General features: G+C 44.8%; 1 protein-coding gene across 1 annotated transcript in view; it reads left to right on the plus strand.

The window, feature by feature from the left end:
• Nucleotides 1-19,163, plus strand: part of LOC138453100 (uncharacterized) — an 85,057-nt gene extending 65,894 nt beyond the window's left edge. The window contains exon 6 of the mRNA XM_069605617.1: nucleotides 18,388-19,163. Coding sequence (XP_069461718.1) covers nucleotides 18,388-18,602 — 215 coding nt within the window. The 3' untranslated portion in view covers nucleotides 18,603-19,163. The remainder of the gene's footprint in view (nucleotides 1-18,387) is intronic.
• The last annotated feature ends 1,987 nt before the right edge of the window (nucleotides 19,164-21,150 follow it).

Genomic DNA, 21,150 nt, shown 5'->3' on the forward strand with positions numbered 1-21,150 from the left:
TCATTCATGGATCTGGGTAGATAAGCAGTGAGTATTCCAGTTTTTCACATTGGTCAGAAGGAATGGGATGGGTTTATGGATAGTGGATTGCTCTGCTGGGGCGGCAGAAAGTCTCATTTATGAGGTTTGCTTTGTGATTAATAACGATGAACTAGGATCTTAACTGAGACTTCCAACACCTTTCGAGTAGGCCCTCAAAAAAGCCTCAGAGCCCCACCTTTCAATCAATAGGACCCTGCGCTCGATATGTGCCCACAAGGTGAACAACTCCCTGCGAGAACCAGACAACACAACTCCTGAGCCCACCTCTTAACCAAAACTACCCAGCCTACCTCTTAGCCAAAACTACTCAGCCTACCTCTTAACAAAGGCTACCCAGACTACCCTGTAGCCAGAACTACCTACCCTACCAAACAGCCAGAACTACCTAGCCTACCTGCAAGCCAGACCTACACAGCTTACCTTTTAGCCAGACCTACCATACCTACTCCTTAGCTGGAGTTTCCCAGCCGATCCCTTAGCCAGGGCCACCACCGTCACCCTTGTGCCTTCGGGTATGGTCACCAGAGCTTGGCTCTAGCTGTGGAGCATTTTATTACGGGAAGATTGAGATATACACATTGTACTTGTGTTTCTTTAATAGAGCACAATCTAATGTGAACAAGGGCCATCACCAAAATAACTGTAATGCACCTCAACACCATGTAGGTGGCCTAACATCCCTAAATAGCTGGCAAGCAGAGTCTACGCTGTTTCTTCAAGGTTAAAAACCTTTTTTGCTTAATAATATGTTCTTGTTGTTGTTACTACACCACTGCCACAACATCTCTTTCAGACCATTACATTGTTTCCACCACCATTGCCTTTCCACCCTCACACCCCTCTTCCCCACCGCATAGTCCCATTTCTAAAAGACAATGTACACCCTCTACTATTTCCCCCTTCCTCTCTGAGCTTCAGCACTCACCCTCCTCCTTCTCTCCAGCCCTCTTCTCCACTGCCGCTGCATTCTCTAATTTCCAGTTCTTACTCCACGACTCTCTCCCTTTACTTTCCCCCTGCGTATTTTCAGTCCTAAATCCCAATGTCCTCAACCCCGAATCACCTCGCCCGTACTTCCATTCGAAGACTCAAGCGGAAATGGGGGCACTATCACGAGGACCTCCAACATTACCTCTCATCCCTTAACCCTCTCAAGTCTACTCTCAGTAGTGCTAAAGGAGATTTCTACTTTTCTCTTATTGACACTCCATCCAGTCTCGTCAACTCAAACACTCTGAACTCACTTATTTCACCTCCTAAACCAGCAACGATTAACTAAACTCTTTCAGCCAATTACCTTGCTGAATGTTGTGCTTCCAAAATCTACGCAATAGAGACTTCTCTCTCCACCTTCCTCTTACCTTACTCCCTCCTATTACCTTCATTACTCCACCTACTCTACCATTTTGCCCTAACTCTCTCTCCCGTCAGACATACTAGCCTTAAGGATGTGCTTTATCTAATAATGAAGGCTAGTAAAGCCTGCACCCTAGCTGATCCTCTTGCACCTCAACCTATCAAACTGCCCCTCTAGCAGCCTCTAATCTCGCAAATCTTTTCAACCTGTCCTTCGACTCCACCTACTTTCAAAATTAATGTGATCATCTCTCTTCTGAAAAAGCAAGGGTCTAATCCTAACATGCCTACCAGATTTAGGCCAGTGTCACTTTTTCCTCACTACTCTAACGTGTTAGAGTTTTTTCAAACGCCTTACTGACTTCACGACACACATATCCTTTGTGATCCTCTCGAAGCTGGTTACTGCTCTGCCCACTGCACTGAAACTGCTCTCATAAATGTCTCCAACTTCATTGCCTCTGCCAAACATTCCAAAGTATTCTCCATCATCATCATCCCCCTTGGCCTATCTGCTGCCTTTGATGCAGTTGATTACGGTGATCTCCTTGATACCCTCTCTACGAAGGATTCATGATCAAGCACTAGCATGGATAGAGTCTGGCTCATCACCATTTCTCGGTATCATTGAACAACACCACCTCCAAAGTCACCCCATATACTGTTGGTGTTCCCCAAGGCTCTGTCCTCGTGTTCACACTTTACACTACTGCTCTTGGAGCACTCATCTCCTCCTTTGGGTTCCCGTACCAACACTTCACTGAAGACGCCCCCATCTTTTTCCCCTTTCCTAAACTCTCCACTGACCTATCTATCAAAATCACAGTCCCTAATGTTGAACTCATCCAAAATAGAGGTAATTTATTTTCTTTCCTGTCAAGTCCTCTCTCTTTCCTCCCTTCCCTATCCAATTCTCCCTTGCCTATCTTATCTCTTCGCGCCTTGAAACACTTGTGTTTAGGCGTGTTATAAATGCCATATCATATCATATCTCACCTGACGCTCTCCCCCATTTGTCTCTAAAACTGCTCTGGCAGCTCGCCACAACCTACTAAACAAGAACAAACAGCCACCTACTTCCCTTCAAAGCCGACACACATCTCTTCACCACTATTTACTTCTCGAAACTGGACTACTTTGCCTGCTTCCTCTGGCTCATTCTATCCCCTTGACAAGATCATTCACTTTTCTACCAGGACTCTGTTTGAACTTCCCCTCATCAACCCTACTTCCTGCTATCGCCAGCAGGACGTCTGGATATCTATGAAAAACGGGTCCAAATTCAAATGTATCCTGCTTGTGTATACATCCATCCATGGTAGGGCACCACTCTATCTATCCTCGTCTATCAACTCTCCCGCAGCCTCCGCTCAGCCTCATCGGTGACCCTCTGAGCACCCTATCTTCCTTGTGCTTCCTCTCGGTTTTGGTCCTTTTCCCTTCTAGCTTCAATTACATGCAACTCCCTTCCTGTTGAAATTCGAACCATGGTACAAATCAATACTTTCAAAAGCAAATTCAAAGTTCACCTTCTCGTTTCAGAACTCTCCTCTTGGCTCAACTCTCCTCTTGACTCTCCTCTCCTGCCCTACTACCCTAACCTTTTCACACCTCTACACAACCCTTCCCTCATTTCTCCCCTACACTCTAGCACTTATAGTTCCTGACCACAGATGGCCAGTCAGCCTACACACACTCCAAATGTTGACATGTACTTATCCTAATGTGTTCACCATCATCCATGGTATCTGAATTATATGTGTGTAAGGTATGGTATCTACTCTAACCCGGGCATTATGTAACTCCAACTCTCCCCATTGTAAGAAACTCAATGCTTCCTGCTTAACAGCAATACCACCTCTGCTTGCCCTTTCGTGATCAAAAGAGCTTTTGTTTTCCCAGCATATATGTAAATAAATCTATGTAAATTACTGACTACTGTGATGAATCCTGCAGAGTCCTCACAAAGACCCTACAAGTCTCCTCCCAGGTGGCCAGGAAAAGGCAGCCGCAACGTGATCCTGACCCTGCTGGTGCTGTTAGCCGGGAGGATCCCCTGGGAAGAGAATGGCCGCAAGGGAACAGGAGGACTTTGTTGGGAGGGACGTAGTATTTGTCTTACTCAGTAAGAGAGATTTCTGCAATGCCAGAATATGTAATGGTTTGTTGTCAGAGTGAGATTTCATTTCCCAATGATATCCATGATATATTATATGATATGATATGGCATTTATAACGTGCCTATACACTCTAGGCGCGACTCGGCAAGGGAGGGAAAACGGAGGGAAGAGAGAGACAACGATCCTACTAGGCCAGGTGTCATTCAGATCGCGCAAGGGAAGGGGCAAGGGAAAAGATGCGGTGGGATGAGGGGAAGTGCAGTACATGGGATAAGTAAAAAAATATGGGCAGCTGGTGGCAAGTGCAAGGGTAAGTGCAGACATCAGGTGTCAAGTGCTGGTAGGGGAACTGTAGGTATACAGAAAACAGTCCCCAAGGGCAGGGGTTGCCAGGGAGGCAGTGCAGGTGTGCAACTGGCAGGGGAGGGGACCTGGGCCCGAGATCGGAAGGTGGCCAGGTAACCAGTGCTGTTTCAATTTCAGCCAGGAATTCCGCAGGGGAGAGGAGGAGAAAAAGCAGAAGCAAAGAGGAAGGTTTTGAGGTGCTTCCATCTTGCTGGTGGTGAAGACTGTCATAATCAATCATTCATCAGGAGTAAAACCGCCCCTTCACAAAGTTGCCCATATTTATAGGGGTAAAAACTCTTTTATAGTAACCAGGAAAATGATAAATGTGGACATCAGATCATTAATATCTTAAGTTCTGATAAAGAAATGAAATTCTTTAATGTGATATAGTATGAAAATAAATTCAAACTTTACACATACATTAATAGACATAAAAAAACCATACATATATATGAATCATACACTTAAAATCAACACATCAAAGATCACTATACATAACCTCTAAATCAAAATGCAAATCAAGTAGAATAAGGAAAAATAAGGAAAGATAATAATAGTCTAAAAAATAAAAAAGAAATAAATGTGGTCACTAAGGACCTTCATATTATTAATTACATAATTTTTTTAAAACGACTTTGGCGGGTTTGCAAATATCCTCAAGTCACTACATAAAAATCAATGTTAAAGTTCACTCAAGTTTCCACTTCATGTTCTATCTGTTGCCAGACATTATACAGGGCTATGAATAAATGCATGTTCGATGTGTTGGTACAGTACTGCCAGAACCTAAACTTGGGTATATAAAGCAGATCATGCACAAATTCACCCAAAAAATGGACAATAGTCTTCTTGAGTGCACTACATTGCGTTAGTACATGTCTAGCGGTCTCTAGACACACAGGAGATTTGCATATTCGACAAGTTCGCTCAGCTGAAGGTATATTTTCTCTTGCTCCTATTTTAGATAAGGTAGGCAGTTGTTCCAGTCTGAATAGTATAATGAAACGGCAGAGTTTTCTAGTTGGACAAAGGAAAATATAGTCCTGTGGTTTCATGAACTTATATACTCTATAGTTCACAAAATGGTAAGATTTAAGGGAGTCTAGATGGGCAAAGTTCTCTAGCCAATCCCAAAGATCCACCTTTTTCCCCAGTGCATTTAGCATTTCTTTAGTCACATTTCTCCCTCTGTGCGTCCAGCCAATTTCATTTAGGAATTTTCCCATATCTTTATACAGAGATGAGGTGGTGAGTTTTTTACTTAGTTCCTGGTGTAGAGCCGTTAGTAGGGGATTTGGGAAGCCACTTGTCATTTTAAGGTAGAACCCAGTTCTTTTTTTCAACACCATAGCCTTGAGTGATGGAAGGCCCAACTCTAGTCTTATCAAGGCCATTGGCACCCCCGGGGGAAGCCCCAGCATACGCCGCCAGAACTTTCCTTCTAGCACTTGTAGCCACGCCAAATTTACCGTCAGCAATGATTCCAGGCCATAAATGACCATGGGGGCAAAAACTTGCATATAGAGGTGACGTGTTCCCCATAGAGTGAAGCCCCCTTGTTTGTTGGTGAAAGATGCAATAAGTGCAATCACTTGGAGGGCCCTGATGTTCCGGCCCTGTTTGCAGAGCGCATAGTCTCCTAGGGGCTCTATTTCTACTCCCAGATAGCGGTAGGAAGGGGCGTACAGAATTGTCTGTTCATGTATTATTAGGTTCACACGGGTAACTCTTTTCTTAGTGAATCTTAATACGTTGGTCTTCTGCAGATTGATGGTCAGGCCATTGATCTTAGCATATTCCCAAAGGACATGTGCAGAACGCCTGAGCCCACCTATGGTGTTATCGAGGACCACCAGATCATCTGCATACGCCAGGACTGCACACGTCACCTCACCTAGTTTTGGTGGACAATTATTAACCTTTGCAAGTGTCACCGGGATGTCGTGTACATACAAATTATAGATGAGAGGGGCTGTGACACAACCCTGCTTCACCCCTCTATTTTGGGTCACATTTTGGGTCGCCTGCCCCTCCTGATTAAGTCGGATGCTAACCGATGTGTCTCGATGGAGTAGTCTGAGATAATATAACAGACCTGTGGGGCAGCCCAGTGCTTCCAATTTGTTCCAAAGCCTAGCTCTAGGGATTGAGTCAAATGCGGCCTTAAAATCTATGAACAATGCGTACATTGGGGGCTGATTCTTACTGAGTGCTCTCGTACGCAGAACGTCCATTACAAAAAGGTTATGAGAGGTCGAGAAATCTCTCCTGAAACCGCATTGGAATCTGCTGAGTATTTGCTTGTCTTCCACCCACTTTTGCATTTCGCTTAGTAGAAGGGAGGCAAACAATTTCCCAGACACATCCAGCATGGATAGCAATCTATATTTACTTGGATCTGTACGGTTGCCTTTTTTATATACCGGGATCAAAATAGCCTTTTGCCAAGATCGAGGGATTTCCCCCAATGCAAATACCTTGTTGAAGAGTACAGAGAATAGCTCTGCCCAGAAGAACGGGTTACTTTTTACCACCACATTCGCTAGCCCGTTAGGTCCGGGGGTTCTGGAAGATTTAAGAGTAGCAATTTTGTTGAGTATTGCCCCAGTTGAGACATCAAAGGGTTGAATGATTGGAGGTTTCCCCATAGGCCGACTTACCGACCCCTCTTCTTCCATATTGCGATTATGGAGAAATTGCTCCCATACTTTCTTACTTATTGGATTGGCAACTGAGCCTTTGGCCTTAGTTCTATTTTCATTTAAAAGTGACCAGATGCTTCGGGAGTTTCTAGAGCAAATTGTTTCAATGAGTCGCCGATAGCATCCATTCCTCTCAGTTGACTTGATGCTTTTCACCTCCGACCTGTATCGATTTTTGATTGATCTTAATTTCTGTTGGTATAAGATTTCAGAGAGATTCTGACTTTTTAGGCTACGTATCAATCTTCTCCGTCTTCTCTTGGCATCTCTAATTTTCCCGTTATATGGGGAGGCTCATTTCCTTCTTTCATAGCATATCCCTTTTTGGTTGCTGCGTGATGGCCTGAGAAACATGAAATCCACTCTTCTATTTCATTGGCAGACATATCCAGGAAATCCCATCCACTCTCTTCTGTATCCCACTTTAACGCTTCTGATGCCGCTTTGACATTCTTCTCAGACCAAATAATTCTATTTCCTGCACCGTTGGTTGCAATACTTCCGATATTTAGCTTGGGAGTGTCAGGAATCGGAGTCCTAAATAAACATAATACTGCCGCATGATCACTCCAGCTGTTGGGCTTTACCCACATATCAGCCACTCTAGTCTGCATCAGGGGGCACATAAATATATAGTCCAAAGTACTCCGAGATGATCCTTTGGACCACGTGTGCTTCCCCGGTCTGTCACCCGTGGTGCGGCCGTTAATCATAGCAGGGTCCCAGGCATCAAATAATTGCAACCACCCTAGGCCTTCCTTTTCTCTCTTTCCATGGGTCATCCTGCATCTCGCGCTGAGGTCTGAATTAGCGGAAATAGTAGTTTCATCTTCCATATGACAATTGAAATCCCCCGCAATTACTACTGCAGCATTATTTGGTCCCATTGTCCAGGAGGTCAGTAGGTCCACTATGGCCTCTTGCAGTTCGTCTTACACCTGCGCCGGGGGGATTATATAGGTTGATAAGCAAGAGCTTACCACTTCTCTTATCTTGAAGGTACGCTACCTCTACGGCCAACAATTGGTCCTCAGCTCGGCATTGAATTTTGCGTGACAGCATGTAGTTTGCAATCCCCGTAAGTAGGCCGCCAAACGGGCGTCCTTTGCTTCCCCGGTGTGCCGGTGATTGGTATATAACATAACCATCCAAAAACAGGGGTTCCCCTGCCCAGGTCTCTTGTAGGCATATAAAGCTATGCTGGAATAAAAGATCTGCAGATCCCTCTGCCCTGAGTAGATGGGAGAAACCTCTACAGTTCCAGGATATTAAAGACAGGCTTCAATGCTTGTGCACCAACTGCGAAAGTGTCTCCAGTAGAGACTTGATTGCTTGTTGTACCTCAGCCAAAAGTGGGTTTTCCCCTACCACCCGGCTGGGGTCATTTTCCAGATTCGGAATAATATCTGTAACTTCAGGAATTGCTGTAGGATCTTTCTCCTGCAGATCCACATCAATAGCGATGTCCACTGCTTTCAGCTCTTCCTCATGTTCTCTAAGTAGTTGGGCGGTATTCAGAAACACGCAGTGTAGAGCAGAGACATTAGGATTAGGGCCCGATAGTGGCTCAACGAATAGAAAATCCTCTGATTTTAGTACTCGGAGTTGGGGGATATGATATAGCCTAGTCAGTAGCTCCGATTGTGCCAGCCAGGAGTGGTTATCCCTTGGATATAGGTTCTTTATAAGGCAGATGCGATTCGTGTGGTTAGTCTGGATATCCTTCGTTTTCTCTGACAATATAGGTTCCATTGTTTCTCTTGATGACCGTCTCTCGTATGAGGTATCGTGCTGGGTGATTATGCTTGCTTCACACTCTATTTCAGAGATCTCCCCAGTGGTGATATTGAGGTTCTCCTCATTTTGCTTTACTTTGGGTTTCAGCCAATCTGCCAGAGGACCTTTTTTCTCTGCCATCCTGATCGCCACCCTCCTCATCCTTTTCCGGGCTTTTTTAGATCGAGTTTCCATCGCCTGGCCACTTCTCCCCGAAAGAGGCAGAGAGCATGTTGTAGGGGATTTATTTTTGAGAGCCTTTTTTGCCAGTCTCTGTTGTTTCCGTGTGAGGGGGCCCCGTGGGCTATAATTCTGCTCCCGATCTATTTCCTCGATGGGAACCTCTTCGATCACGATATTAGTCTCCCGTTCCTCCTGTGCCACACTTTCCTCACTCTCATCTGCCATATCTTCCATCTCCTTGGCAATTTGAAGGGCTTCTGCTAACTTTTCTTCCGCATCCTCTTTTGGTAAATTCTTCAATTCCAGTGCTAGAGAAATGGCATTGAAATTAATCAGGATGCGACCCGTCATCTGTAGCAGTATTTTTAGAGCAAATTGGAGGGCACCCATGGACGTTTGCAGCTCAGCTAGTTGAGTAGAACCATATATAGATCCCCTATCCCCCATTGTCTCATTGTCTGGCTCATCCTCCATTGAGGCCATTGCAAGATTCGGGGAAATGGATAGTCGCTCGCGGAGTCCTATCGCGTTATCCTCCCCTGCTACAGGATTCCCACTGTTATCTTTCAGGTTCGGTGAGCCACTTGGGATAGTCTGTGGGGTATAGGGTTGCATTTCTCTTTGTATTGTCAAGCACAGGTCCAAAAGGGAGTTATTATCAATATCGTCATAATAAGAAGAATTGATAGAATGACTAACCCTAGGCACTTGCGCCCGCCCCTCATTCTGCACAAGCTCTTCATCAATATTAGTGGAGTTTATCTCAGGCGGCGTGTTCACCGGAAAAAATTCAGTGATGGCACCTTGTGCTACCGGGAGTTCATGTTTGGCGTTCTTCCTTCGTTTGACCCCTTTTTTATTGTGCTCCTTGGACTCTTTCTGAGCTTGTGTCTTATTATTCCTTAGATTATATATAGAGTGTGGAGCTCTCTTCCCCCGCTGCATCACTATTGTTCTGGCACCTTAATGTGATTGGGGAATTCGTGGGGTCTGCCAGTTACAAGGCACTGCACAGCTTGTTACAAATAAACAGCTCACTCGTGACCTTCCCCTTGTCAAATCGAGACTCACATCTGTGCCCAGGAAGCCACGGAACTTTAATGTGGTCTCCACAATCTTAAAACTGCTCCGCTTTTATCACACAGACTGCTCGCTCAATGGGCTCCCCTTGCAAAGACACATAAAGGCACACAAGTCTATACCCAGCAAGCCCTGTTCAGAGACCACGTCTTCTACCAGACCCAGTGTCCCCTTCACTTACTTGCACCCCCGTAGGCCGCTGGGCTTGATGTTGCCCAAGGCTGCCCCTCTGTTGCACTGTCTCCGGCGCTGGGGGCTGCCTCCACACACTCAGGTCTCCACTCCCAGTGCGGTGTGCTGTGTGCCGTGCGCTCGCGTCTCCTCTCCGCTTCCTCCCCGCGGGCCCCTTACCCCCACACAGCCGGCACCGCAGGGAAGAATCCAGGGGAGGGAAGAGTCCGCACAGTTACCAAAAATAGTCCGCCGTATTCACGGACCGTATTCACGGACCGCTCTCGTCTCTCTCGTCGTGCTCGCCTCGCCTCGTTTACTTGAGGAAAGGACCTGCACGTTTAGCTCACGGCTCACGCTCGTGTCAAGCCGCACCTCGTCTCTCGTCTCTCGTCTCGTCACTGAGGCCGCTTCCGACACAAGACTTATAAATAAAAAGCTAACTCTCCCCTAAAAGCTAACTCTCCCCTAAAACCAAACCAATCATTGACTCTGTTTAAAACTCCTTTGGAAGATGTAATTAATGATACAAGTGAAGTAGATACATTTGAAAGCAATGTTCAGATTAAAAGAGGTAATTAGAATATTGGGGACGTTAAGTCCCACAATGTCCTAAGTACTGGAACGAGTAAGAGGGATTCAGAGGCTCAAGACTGCAAGGTGCAGACTTGTAGTTGAAATGACCCACACTTGAGTGGGAATATTAAGTATGTAAGACCTCCTCAGGTGCAGGCCATTAGTAGTAGCAGGAGAAAAGTAGAAGGTGGAGTAATTGCTGTGGCCCCAAGTTGCAGTGGCAGCAGAAGAATGGAATCAGATATACTGGAGCCACCGCTATTTGCAGAGCAGATGCCAGTTTCGTGAGGGTCTCTATCTTTAATGAGCCTGTATGCAGAGATTTGCAGCTGTAAGTGTTGTGGCAGAAAGTTTTTCCCCTAATGGAGTGTTCCTGGAGCAAGGAATGCTCCTCTCCCGATCGGTGCAGGCCATAGGAAGCAAAAGGAAGCAAGTTGCCCTGCAGAGAGAAGCGGAGGAAGCAGAAGGCACTGTTGCAGTGCAGAGAGAAGCGGAGGAAGCAGAAGGCACTGTTGCAGTGGAGCGAGCAGATGCGTCTGCAGCAACCAGTGAGTTCACTGGTAATGTGTAACCCCGGAACGCTCTGTAATTGCCAGCTGGACATAAATGCTAGTTTTGAATGCTGAGCTGATGTAAAGAAGCAAAAGTGGCAGAATAAGAACTTTGGGAATAGACAAGAAGTTTACAGTTGGGGCGAAGTGATTGTCAAAGCCAAGAGAGGGCAATATCAAAGCAAGCTGGCAATAACCATCATTGCCAAAGCCAAGAGAGGGCAATATCAAAGCAAGCTGGCAATAACCATCATTGCCAAAGCCAAGAGAGGGCAATATCAAAGCAAGCTGGCAATAACCATCATTGCCAAAGCCAAGAGAGGGCAATATTAAAGTAAGCTGGCAATAACCATCATTGCCAAAGCCAAGAGAGGGCAATATTAAAACAAGCTGCCAATAACCATCATTGCCAGAGCAAGAGAGGGCAATTAAGAAGCAACGTAACTGTAACCCCTATTGCCAAAGAGAGAAAGAGGCAATAGTTGGAAAAGACCCAAACAAGCATTGTCTAAGCTAAAGAAAAGCAAAAGTGATAAAAACCATTATCAGCATTTGGTTGATGCAAGAGTGGGAAAACAAGTGTTGCAGGAGAGCAGCCCCCCTGATAGAAAGCATTCAAGAGGAGTGGAGCATAACCTGCATTTGATGTGGCAATCACAAGGGTGGAATAAACAGCACCAATAAACAGCACCAATGTGCTTCATGTGTCCCCAGAATAACTGATTTTGTTGATACTGATGTTGTTGAAAGTCAAAAGACTGTGTTAAGTTGCTTGAAGTAAACTTTACCACAGAAGTACTTGTAGTAGTGTTAGGAGCATTTTGTCCTGACAGGTATACTAGGGAAGGGACTTTGTAGTGGTAGTTCTGGCAGGTTAGTGGACAAGGAAGAACTTACTGAAGTATTGTGTTGTGGTTGAAGAAGAACAAGAACAAGAAGAAATTAGTATTGACACAGATGAATTGTGGAAGTGTTTTTGTTTTCTAAGAAGAAGTTGTGTTGAACTCTACTATACGTGAAGAGATAAAGACTTGTTGTCTAGTCGAACTGTTGGTCAAAGTCCACATAACAGACTGTTGGAACAGGAAGACCTTTATTTCTGGACTGTGTTGCAAAACCAAACTTTCCTATTTTTGAAGTGTTGGTTGAAAATCTTGCCTTGAATCTGGGGAAGGGGATCTCACCCTTTATGTTGGATAGAACTGTTATTTATGTTATTTTTGAACTGCGATACATGCCCTTATGAGTTTGTTGTATGTATGATTGTGAGGGACAGATTCCTTTTGTTAGAGTGTTTCCTTTAGGCACGGAAATCCTCTTCAGAGTCGGGATAGTGAGACGTTTATCGAACCCTTTTGAGTTAGTAAAATGGCATCTTAAGAAAAACCTTTACCAAGACAAGTTGTCCGCCTCACATTTCTGATCCCTCACACTACTGACTTAAAGGTAGTTCATTAATCGTGCAAGCAGGGCATACATGGGGGCTAAAGTGAGTGTAAGTTAACAGTTTGATAAGACATAACATTATGATAATCATTTTGAGGTGTGTCAATTTCCCCTGGAAATAGCGCAAGAGACACTGCATCCAGTGGTCAGTCTATTTCTAGGACATTCTTCAAGTTCTGTGTAATCTGCAGAGAGAACATACAACGAAACTGCATCTGGGTGGTTGGTTATCAATGCTGTGGGCCCCTTAAGTTACACAAATAGTAATGCCCGGGCACAATGCCATGTGCATGCATGTGTGCCATATGCCATTGTAACTACTATCCCTTTGCAACGCCACTTCGTGTGACATGGACAGGAGCTTGACCCTAACGAGGGGGTGCCAGGGACACCTCCTGGCTTGGGGTAACCAGACAAAATAAGCAAATGGAGAAAGACGCCAACCAAGAAGCTACCGCTCACATCAATTTACAGCTCACCTGAGACGTCGACCAAGAAACTCCTGGTCACATCAACTTTCATCTTACCAGTGATGGATGGAGGAGCTTACCAGCATGAGCTGTCGCATCCCAGAGCGGAGGATAGGTGAGACATCCAGCGAACACCAACCTGCCCGACCGTAAAGCCTGCACGAACTCCTGTGAATGATTGGCCCAAATGATCAGGTGAAGCAGGGAACCAATGCGAGGGGAGAGGTACCGGAAAAACAGGATGTGTCAGGTATAAAACACATGCATTCATAAAACAGAATGAAAGGTGATCTGGTGAGGTCAAGAGGTGTGGTGGTGGACCGAGAAACCAGGAGGAAGGTGTAACAGAGTGCTAAGCGGTTTGTGGAGCTGTTGGAGATGAGTGCAAGTTACGTATTGAATGTGAGAGAGAGAGTGGTACCAAGTGTGAAAGGTTGAAGTTGTGGTTATGAGCGTGTATGTTGGAGTGAGTGGTAGTAGTGAGAGGGTATGGGTGATGTGAAGGAGTCAGAGCAGATGGTGAGACTGGGTAAGAGAGAGAATGAAAGAGATTGAGGAACTGTGAGTGACAAGAGAGAGGAGGTAGGTGTAGAGGGGTGGTTGTGGATAGGAGAGAGTAGTAGAAGGTGGGGGTAAGTGAATAAAGAAGGGAGAAGTATGAGAAGACTAGAGGAGAAGGAAGAATGGAGAAGTGTGAAAAGACCAGAGGGACAGAGGAGGAGATAAGGGAGTGACATCAAGAGGATCTTGAAGACCAGAAGTTGAGAAGGAGGTGAGCAGAGAGTAAGGAGGGACACGAGCAGTAACAGGAGCGAGAGAAAGAGCAAGAGAGTGTGCGAGAGAGCATAGGCACCCTCTTGAACATCATTGATCAGATTGTGTGGCAGCCAGAGGTTAGGGAATCCTTAGAATGTTCTGGAGGGATTAAGGTAGATAAGGCTGCAGCCTTTAGACCTTTACCAATATAGTAGGATAGCCTAGATAGTTAGGGTTACTGGTCACTAGTTGCATTACAGCACTGGGGAGTGGGAGAACCGGGATAAGGTGGCGGGAGTCCACAGGAGGTGGAGTGATGAGCTAGGGACCTCAGTTAGTCGGATCACCCTGCAGTCTAGCCAATCAAAAATACCTGGTCGAATTATTCAAGCCGTCCATGACAGGAGTGATGGATGGAGTCGTTTTCATTGACTACTTATCACTGGCAATTCCATCCCACTCTTTTTCAACCTGCTGTACATTGCAGAAGGGGAAATCCGAATGCAAACTAGGCTTTGTCCCCCGCAAAAGAGCCTGTCCATCCTGACTGCTTAGTCACATAATTTTAAATGTGCCAAACAGCATTCCCAGACATGGTTTGACCTCCTTGGATCAGGGGGGTATGTAGCTAGCGACACTACACACAACAAACCTACCTCCCACATCTAGGTCTTCTCATGACACTTGGGCTGACTCTGCAACACTAAAGAGTGATGGTTAGAAAGCCTTTAAATTCATTGTAACCACTGGCAATTGTTCTATGCCGTCTTTCATGCCATTCTTTTTCATCCTGCTTACCATTACAGAAGGTGAACATTTTCAAATTAGTCTTGTGCCTGCCACCAGCAGGAGCAGCCCAGCTCAAACAACTAAGCGACCTTCGTTTTAGCGCAGAAACACAAACTACCTCGGACATATTTCAGGTTTGTTGGGCATTATCATCACAGAAGGCTTAAGAAGTGATGTTACAGAAGGTTGCTAAGAGAAATGTCAGTGGTCGTGATTTAGTTCTTTAGCTGCTTGGTGACTACCTTAAATTCTCGCACCAAGATGCCCTGGGTGAATGTGCGTGCTACAAATACAAGTAACATAACAGGATTCATTGAGAACATTTCCTAATCACTTTTTGCTTTTAGTTTAACTCCTAGTCCTTGCCAATGCAGTTTGTCAAGATAGTACCTGGGCTTAGACTTGCACAACTAGACCAGGTACAATCCAGCAAATTACATAGATTCCAATGCAATCACAAAATGAATAGATCCAAGTATCGATTGTGATGAATCCGATGGGCCAATCCCTGTTTTCCTGGCGGTGACCTCCATGTACAGAATGTAAACTGAAAATGAGGACGTATTATCATAGACAGGTGATAACAGTTGAACAGACACACCTTTTTTTATCCACTCTTAGAGACTGAATGATATTCTCTAAAGTCATTATTTCAAATATTGTGCATTGGGTACTGGCCTATCAACCCCTTGCACCGGGTATGGTTATCTGGGAAATGTGCCCACCAGGCCTACAGTAGATGCAAACGTACCCTGGAGACTCCAATGGGCACCATACTCGGTGTGATCCATTCTTCTACAGGTGTCCTTCGCATGGGCTTTACCTAACCCATACAGGAAACCATGAGGGGTACACTGCTCCTAAAGATGGCAAAAGACTATGCTCATCTAATGCAGCCACATAGTCCAGGGTCATTCCATCTCTTCATGTGTATGCCTGCTTCACTGCAGGAAGTGCTCTCCCATCGCCCAAGCCGCGCTGAAGCAGTTCACTGGATTTTAGGCTAGGATAGAAGCGAGCAAGGAAGGTAGGGAGGGGGAAATAGGAGAACATGTTAATGCAGCACACTGGGAACAGACTTGTTTTCCGGTTCCTTGGTGAATTTAAGATGTAGGCTTAGTGGTTGAGAAGGGTACTGGATGTAAAGCAGTGGAAACTAAAGTCTTCACAGTAGCATATGTGTCCTGCTTTTGGTCACCAAACCCTTGGTAGTGTCCAAGCCCCATGCTCATAAAATCATTGGCTTCTGTGCCGTTGTGCTTTTTCGGGCAAAACGTGGCAGTCAAGCGGCAGATAACTTGGAATAATAGAAATATACCAGTTATACCCAGTTTATCACATGATGAACATCTCTCTCTCTCTCTCGCTCCTTCCTTCTCTTGCCCTCCTTGCTTTTCTATCACTCTCTCTCCTTTGAGACACCTGCCATGGCCCCGTGGGAGCCCAGACTGCGCCTACCACGCAGCCTGACTCCACGGTTACCACTCTGGGGAAGGTCCACATACTTTCGCCCTGGCACCCGATATGTCTTTGTGCCCTGGGGACACGCTCTAGGCAGCAGCCCCCACAGAGGGGTGGATTCTCTTCTGTTTCTCCCCTCTTTGCTTGTCTTCTTCCTTCTACTTCTGAACTGTTTTTTTCTAACCGTATTCTTTTTTCAAATCCTCTTTGGATTCTTTTCTCCCCTGCACAGCCCATTCTGGGGCAGGGAAGTCCTCTTCCTTTGTTCTTTCCCTTTCCTTCTCCACATTCCATCCAGCCCCATGTGAAGGGAGATAGCACATGGGCAGTGTGCTGGTCTTGGAAGCAAGACCAGGCAGAGCAATAGAGGTTTGGATCCGGGCTTAGAAACCAAACTCGTATCGGTATTAAGGACGTTATAAGAAATCAATAAAATAAAAAAAAATTAAAAATGGTGGTCTGAATGGACAAGTCCACTTTAAAAACACATACACACACATACACAGAAAATGAAACATGCACACTACTTTAAATAAAGTACTTCGTGTTGGTATTCCTAGGTTTTCCCTTGGGGGACAAGCATGTAGCCTCTACTACAGTGCAGTTTGTGGGCTACAGGCTACACACTGATGTGGGAGAGTGCAATAGGGCTAAAAAGGAGAGCTTAGTCGTGGCCTGGTTAGTGTTGATGTGCTAACGGCTAGACCGTCTGTGGGGGTTTCTGTGTGTAGTGTAAGGTGATAGGAGCTCTTACAGGGGAGCCGGTATGTCGAGGAAAGGGAGAGTAGGCCTTACAATGCAAAACAACCTGCAGCCATGCACTCCTACCCCTGGCCATTTGCAGACAGTCCCCATTTCGCTAGCTTCCAATGCCATATGTCTCTCTCTCTCTACCACTCCCCCTGCTTTTTCTAGCTCTCTCTCCACTTTGTTTCTCACTGGCTCTGCTTTCCTTCTGCTCTCTCCACCTTCTTCCTCTCTCTGCTATCTCTCTCTGCTCCTTCTTTCTCTCCCACTTTCTTTTTCACTCGCTCTCTGCTTTCTTTCTGTGTGTTTCTTGTCCTCTCTCTGCTTTCTTTCTCGTGCTCTCTCTGCCTCTACCCCCAACTAATTATTTTTTTCTTTTGCTTTCTATCGGCGGAAGTTGGGTTGTCAGGTGTGAATTTGCTAGAGCCACCCCAGCCCTTGTTCACCATCGGTGTGACCAGAGGAAAACAACACATATCTTGAAGGGCGGGCACTGTGTGTCTTATTTTTAAAAGTGGAATGAGAGTAGCAGCGACCGAGGTATCCCCCGATATGGGTACTAGGCTGGTATTTGGAGACATACTTTGTCATTATGTGTGTCCCGCAGGAATCATGCCATCATGAGCACCCCTAGTTATACGGGGATGTCAGTTGAGGGGGCTGTGGATAGGCTCTACAGGGATTGATGGGGCCTTGCCAGTCCTTTTCAGGGTCTACAACCTCATTTCTTATTGTCTACTGTTAATTAGTGTTTGTGCACACTGTAACAAATGCTTGGCTTAAGCACCACTACCAGCCAATTAATGGCATAATGCAAAATTAAATATTGACTTGGTGCTCGCATATGAAACAGATCATTGTTTTTAAACTGAGTGCAACCCTTTCCAAGAAGTAAGGTCATTTCGTGAGACAAAATGGTGTGCATTTTCAGCAAAGAAATCTAATTATAGATGGAAACTAATTGTACTTCCACCTGGATCCTGGCTCGCTGTAAAGTGTAAAGTTTTAGAATGTTAATTTCTAATGATCACTTCCATTATAGATTGGTCATAATAAGAATGTTGCAATTTTCTTACTGAGCAAAACACATTATCAAAGGCTAGAGGTTACCCTTAAACTTATTTTGTGATAGATATGAATCCAAGGAGAGCAGACTGCTATACACCTATTGTATTCTTTTGAAATGCCCCCTATGTGAAAGAGCAAGTGAACAAAAAGCACCAATCAGGGTTCCTGTCTGCTTTTCATGAAATCATATCTAGAGGGGAAGTCGGGTCACCAGTTAAAGCTGTCTGTACCTCATGGATGTGTTTGCATGCCCTTTCCCCACAGCACAGACATCCTTGGAGTATTATAGCATGGCAACAGAGCAATGTGGTGGAAGAGTTTCCAATAACCCATTGACATCATGAGCACCTGAATTCAGACCTGACATGTTAGCTAACAGTACTTTCATGCTGTGGCCTGTAGTTTTTATTGTGCCCTTTTAAGTATGAAACTAAATGTCCCAGCATGCAAAGTGCTGTTGACAAATTAGCCAGGACTGGATAAAGCTGTTCTTGAAAGCAATAGGCCAGTTGACGACTTTGGAATAAGAGAGTCGGAAAGACTCCAAGTCTGCTAGATCTGTTCAGCTGATTGCATTGGTTGATCACATAACTAGCATTGAAATATGGGTGCACCAGGTAAGCCTCCGAAAACAGACACTTAAATGCATGCCGATCGAGACTCCAAAACAAAGCTTAGTCAATTTCCAAAGTTGATGACAATTTTTTAGATTTAAGTGAATCTCTTCTGTTTTTGTTTTTCTTAGCTCTAGCAAAGGTGATTTTGGTTGTGATGAATCACGTCCCCAATGAAAGCATGACGGTATATCTGGACAGCAAAAGCCAGGTCCAGCGTAGCTTCGTGATTCACACAGTGGACTGCCGCTTTTCTGAGCGATCGGGACTCTACAGCTCAAAGATGAACGATGAGGCGGTATTATCCGTGGGCCGTAAGATACAGCAAGAGGCTACTCTGCAATGAGTCGCAAATGCCCGCATCTCCAAACTTTGCCAACTGCAAGCCATTGCACTGCCGCCGATGAGCTCTCACGCAGGTGTAGCATTGAAGCGGTTTAAGGAGAACCATCTACAAGACTAAAGTCTTCATACATTTATTTTGGAGAGATAGGAATGGATAGGCCTGCCTAAGGGCAGTGCATGCAGAAGCCAGAGTGTCAGAGTCAATGGCATTGAGAATTTGCTGTCTGTGCCACAGCTCTTTGACGGGCCACTTTTGTAAACAGTCTGTCATAATCTTGTGACAATATGCTGCTTGAAAAGATCGAAAATGAATATTGTTTTGTATGTGACTTTTCCTTAAACAATATTCAGTGGTGCTTTTATCTATGGGTTTGTGGTTATCAATGAAAAAGTGGTCTTTTTGAAGTAAAGACAATTGTAAATCATGCTGTATTGTATCTGACTTAAGGGCAGGATGTTGCATTGTTTTATTTTGGGTAGCAATCCTTTTGTAGCAATCCTTATAACCATAATCTGTTGATCCTATCTGCCAAGTAAATGTAATTTAAGCACTTAACACAAATTTGTCTTGAGTTGCTTTACTTATCTTTGTTATTTAGTGGCAAAGTGTGTCTTTCATGCAATATTCATGCTATGGCATTTCTTTTTGCAAATAACCTTATTGTCTGATCAGGTCCTCCAAGACAATCCTGCCGTGCTGTCAGATTGGGATCCAGAGCATAAGCTGCTTTAGCCTGGTGCTATTATTCCATGTGAACTCGTCGTGGCTTCGTGTAATATTATTGATTGTCCAGGTTTCTACCACCCGCACGGATCTGATTAAAGGGCTAATAAGCAAGAAGTTGTTTCGGGGTAGAAGACATCACACAGTGAGCTGGAGCTACTTCGAATAACAGTGCGCTAGTAGTACATACAGGGACTGATTTACACAAATTCTTTAACATGAGAAAGTCCCATTGAAAACATGTTTGTAAATCGGGCCCACAGTGTGCAGCAAATGTAACTGACTTGAATGTGAGATTCGGCCATTGTAGCTTTTTTCATTGAGGGTAATGGCAAAGTTGTTGACGCTTTATGGTTTTGTGTACATTCCTTAATTCTCGCAATCTGACGATGAAGAGAACACTTTGTAATGTAGTTCCTAAATGTACTGGCGTGAATAAATGGGTAATTTACTGCCTATAACACCTATATTTGAGGTGTGCAACGTTCCACAAAGTACACAAGATGACTTGTTAATGAATCGGACAAAGATGCCATTGCATTCGTTTCAGCTCCAAATGTCATGTGTTTTACCCAGCATGTGGCCTGCCCTACTCATAGGGAGGGCAACATTCTTTATTGGGTATTATCTCATAACCTTCTGATGTCAACCCCTATGATTACTTCATGCCCTTGGACAGACAATCATTTGATATCTTTAGAGTTTCACCTTCTTTGCTATTTTAAACAGGTTGAATATTAGCCCAAGATTGGAACATAAGGTGAGAAACCTGAGGAAGGTTACCCCTGAGGCTTTCTCTGATCTCGCTGCACCCATGCGTCCAAGCTCATTGATATGCTAGCTGCTGAAAGAGTGAGGGTTTTAAAGAGAGAAGGTAAAAATAAGACCTGGTTTAATAGTGAAATTATTCTGCATAGGAAAATAAAGAAATCCTGTGGAAGGAATTGGCGTAAGGTCCCATGTCCTGAGACTAAGTCCGAATATCGACTTGAAGCAGCAGGCTACACGACTGATATGTCGGTTTCTTGCGTCTCATTTGATCACGCTGGACTTTGTTTGCCCCTGGATTTTCCCTTGTGCTTCACTGGTTTGTTTATGGTTTTTATGTGGACACTGAGGCCCATGGGCGAGTTGCAAGTAAGAGACAATAAATAATAATAATGCTGTGGATTTTCGAAAAGTAAAACGCAAATATTTTATGGGAATTCCAAATGATCTATGGGTGTAATGTCACATGAGTGTGATTTTTCAATTGAGTGTGTTTGCATTGCACTGTTAGCTAACCAGGCGTTTCTAAGCTACCGTCTGGAGGCCCATAGCTCCCAGTTACTTCAATTCTACTTCATACCTCCCCGCCCTGGTCACAGCAGCTCGCCCCATATCCAACAAGGCCAGCATGTTCTCACCTCCCTAATTGTAAAGTCGAACAGTTGAAGTTGATGTTCTGGCTTTCATTTCTGTATTTGATATTTTTGCACTGAATTGCTGGCTATTATCTCTGCTGCTTATGGCATAACACAGGAAGGCAGGTGCCGCCTGCCAACAGCTAGATATTGTGTATTTATTGCCCTGGCACCACGCAACAAGTCTCATATCGAAATACATCAGTATATCTGGCATGTCCACGAAATGCCATGACCTGTCGCAGAAAGGGCACACCTGGACGAATTTGTAGAACTCGCTGACTTTGCATCAATTAAGGGTAGTTTCAAAGAGGCCATTTCACACTTAAATGAAGTAACAATAAAAAATGAATGTAACGAAATTAACAATGGTAAGTGAGAAAAGGAGAGCAGGAGTTGGTATGTGATTAAAAAAGAGGGTG

This window comes from Ambystoma mexicanum, chromosome 4p (assembly GCF_040938575.1).
Source record: "Ambystoma mexicanum isolate Mex_15411 chromosome 4p, UKY_AmexF1_1, whole genome shotgun sequence".
In the NCBI taxonomy this organism is placed as follows: domain Eukaryota; kingdom Metazoa; phylum Chordata; class Amphibia; order Caudata; family Ambystomatidae; genus Ambystoma; species Ambystoma mexicanum.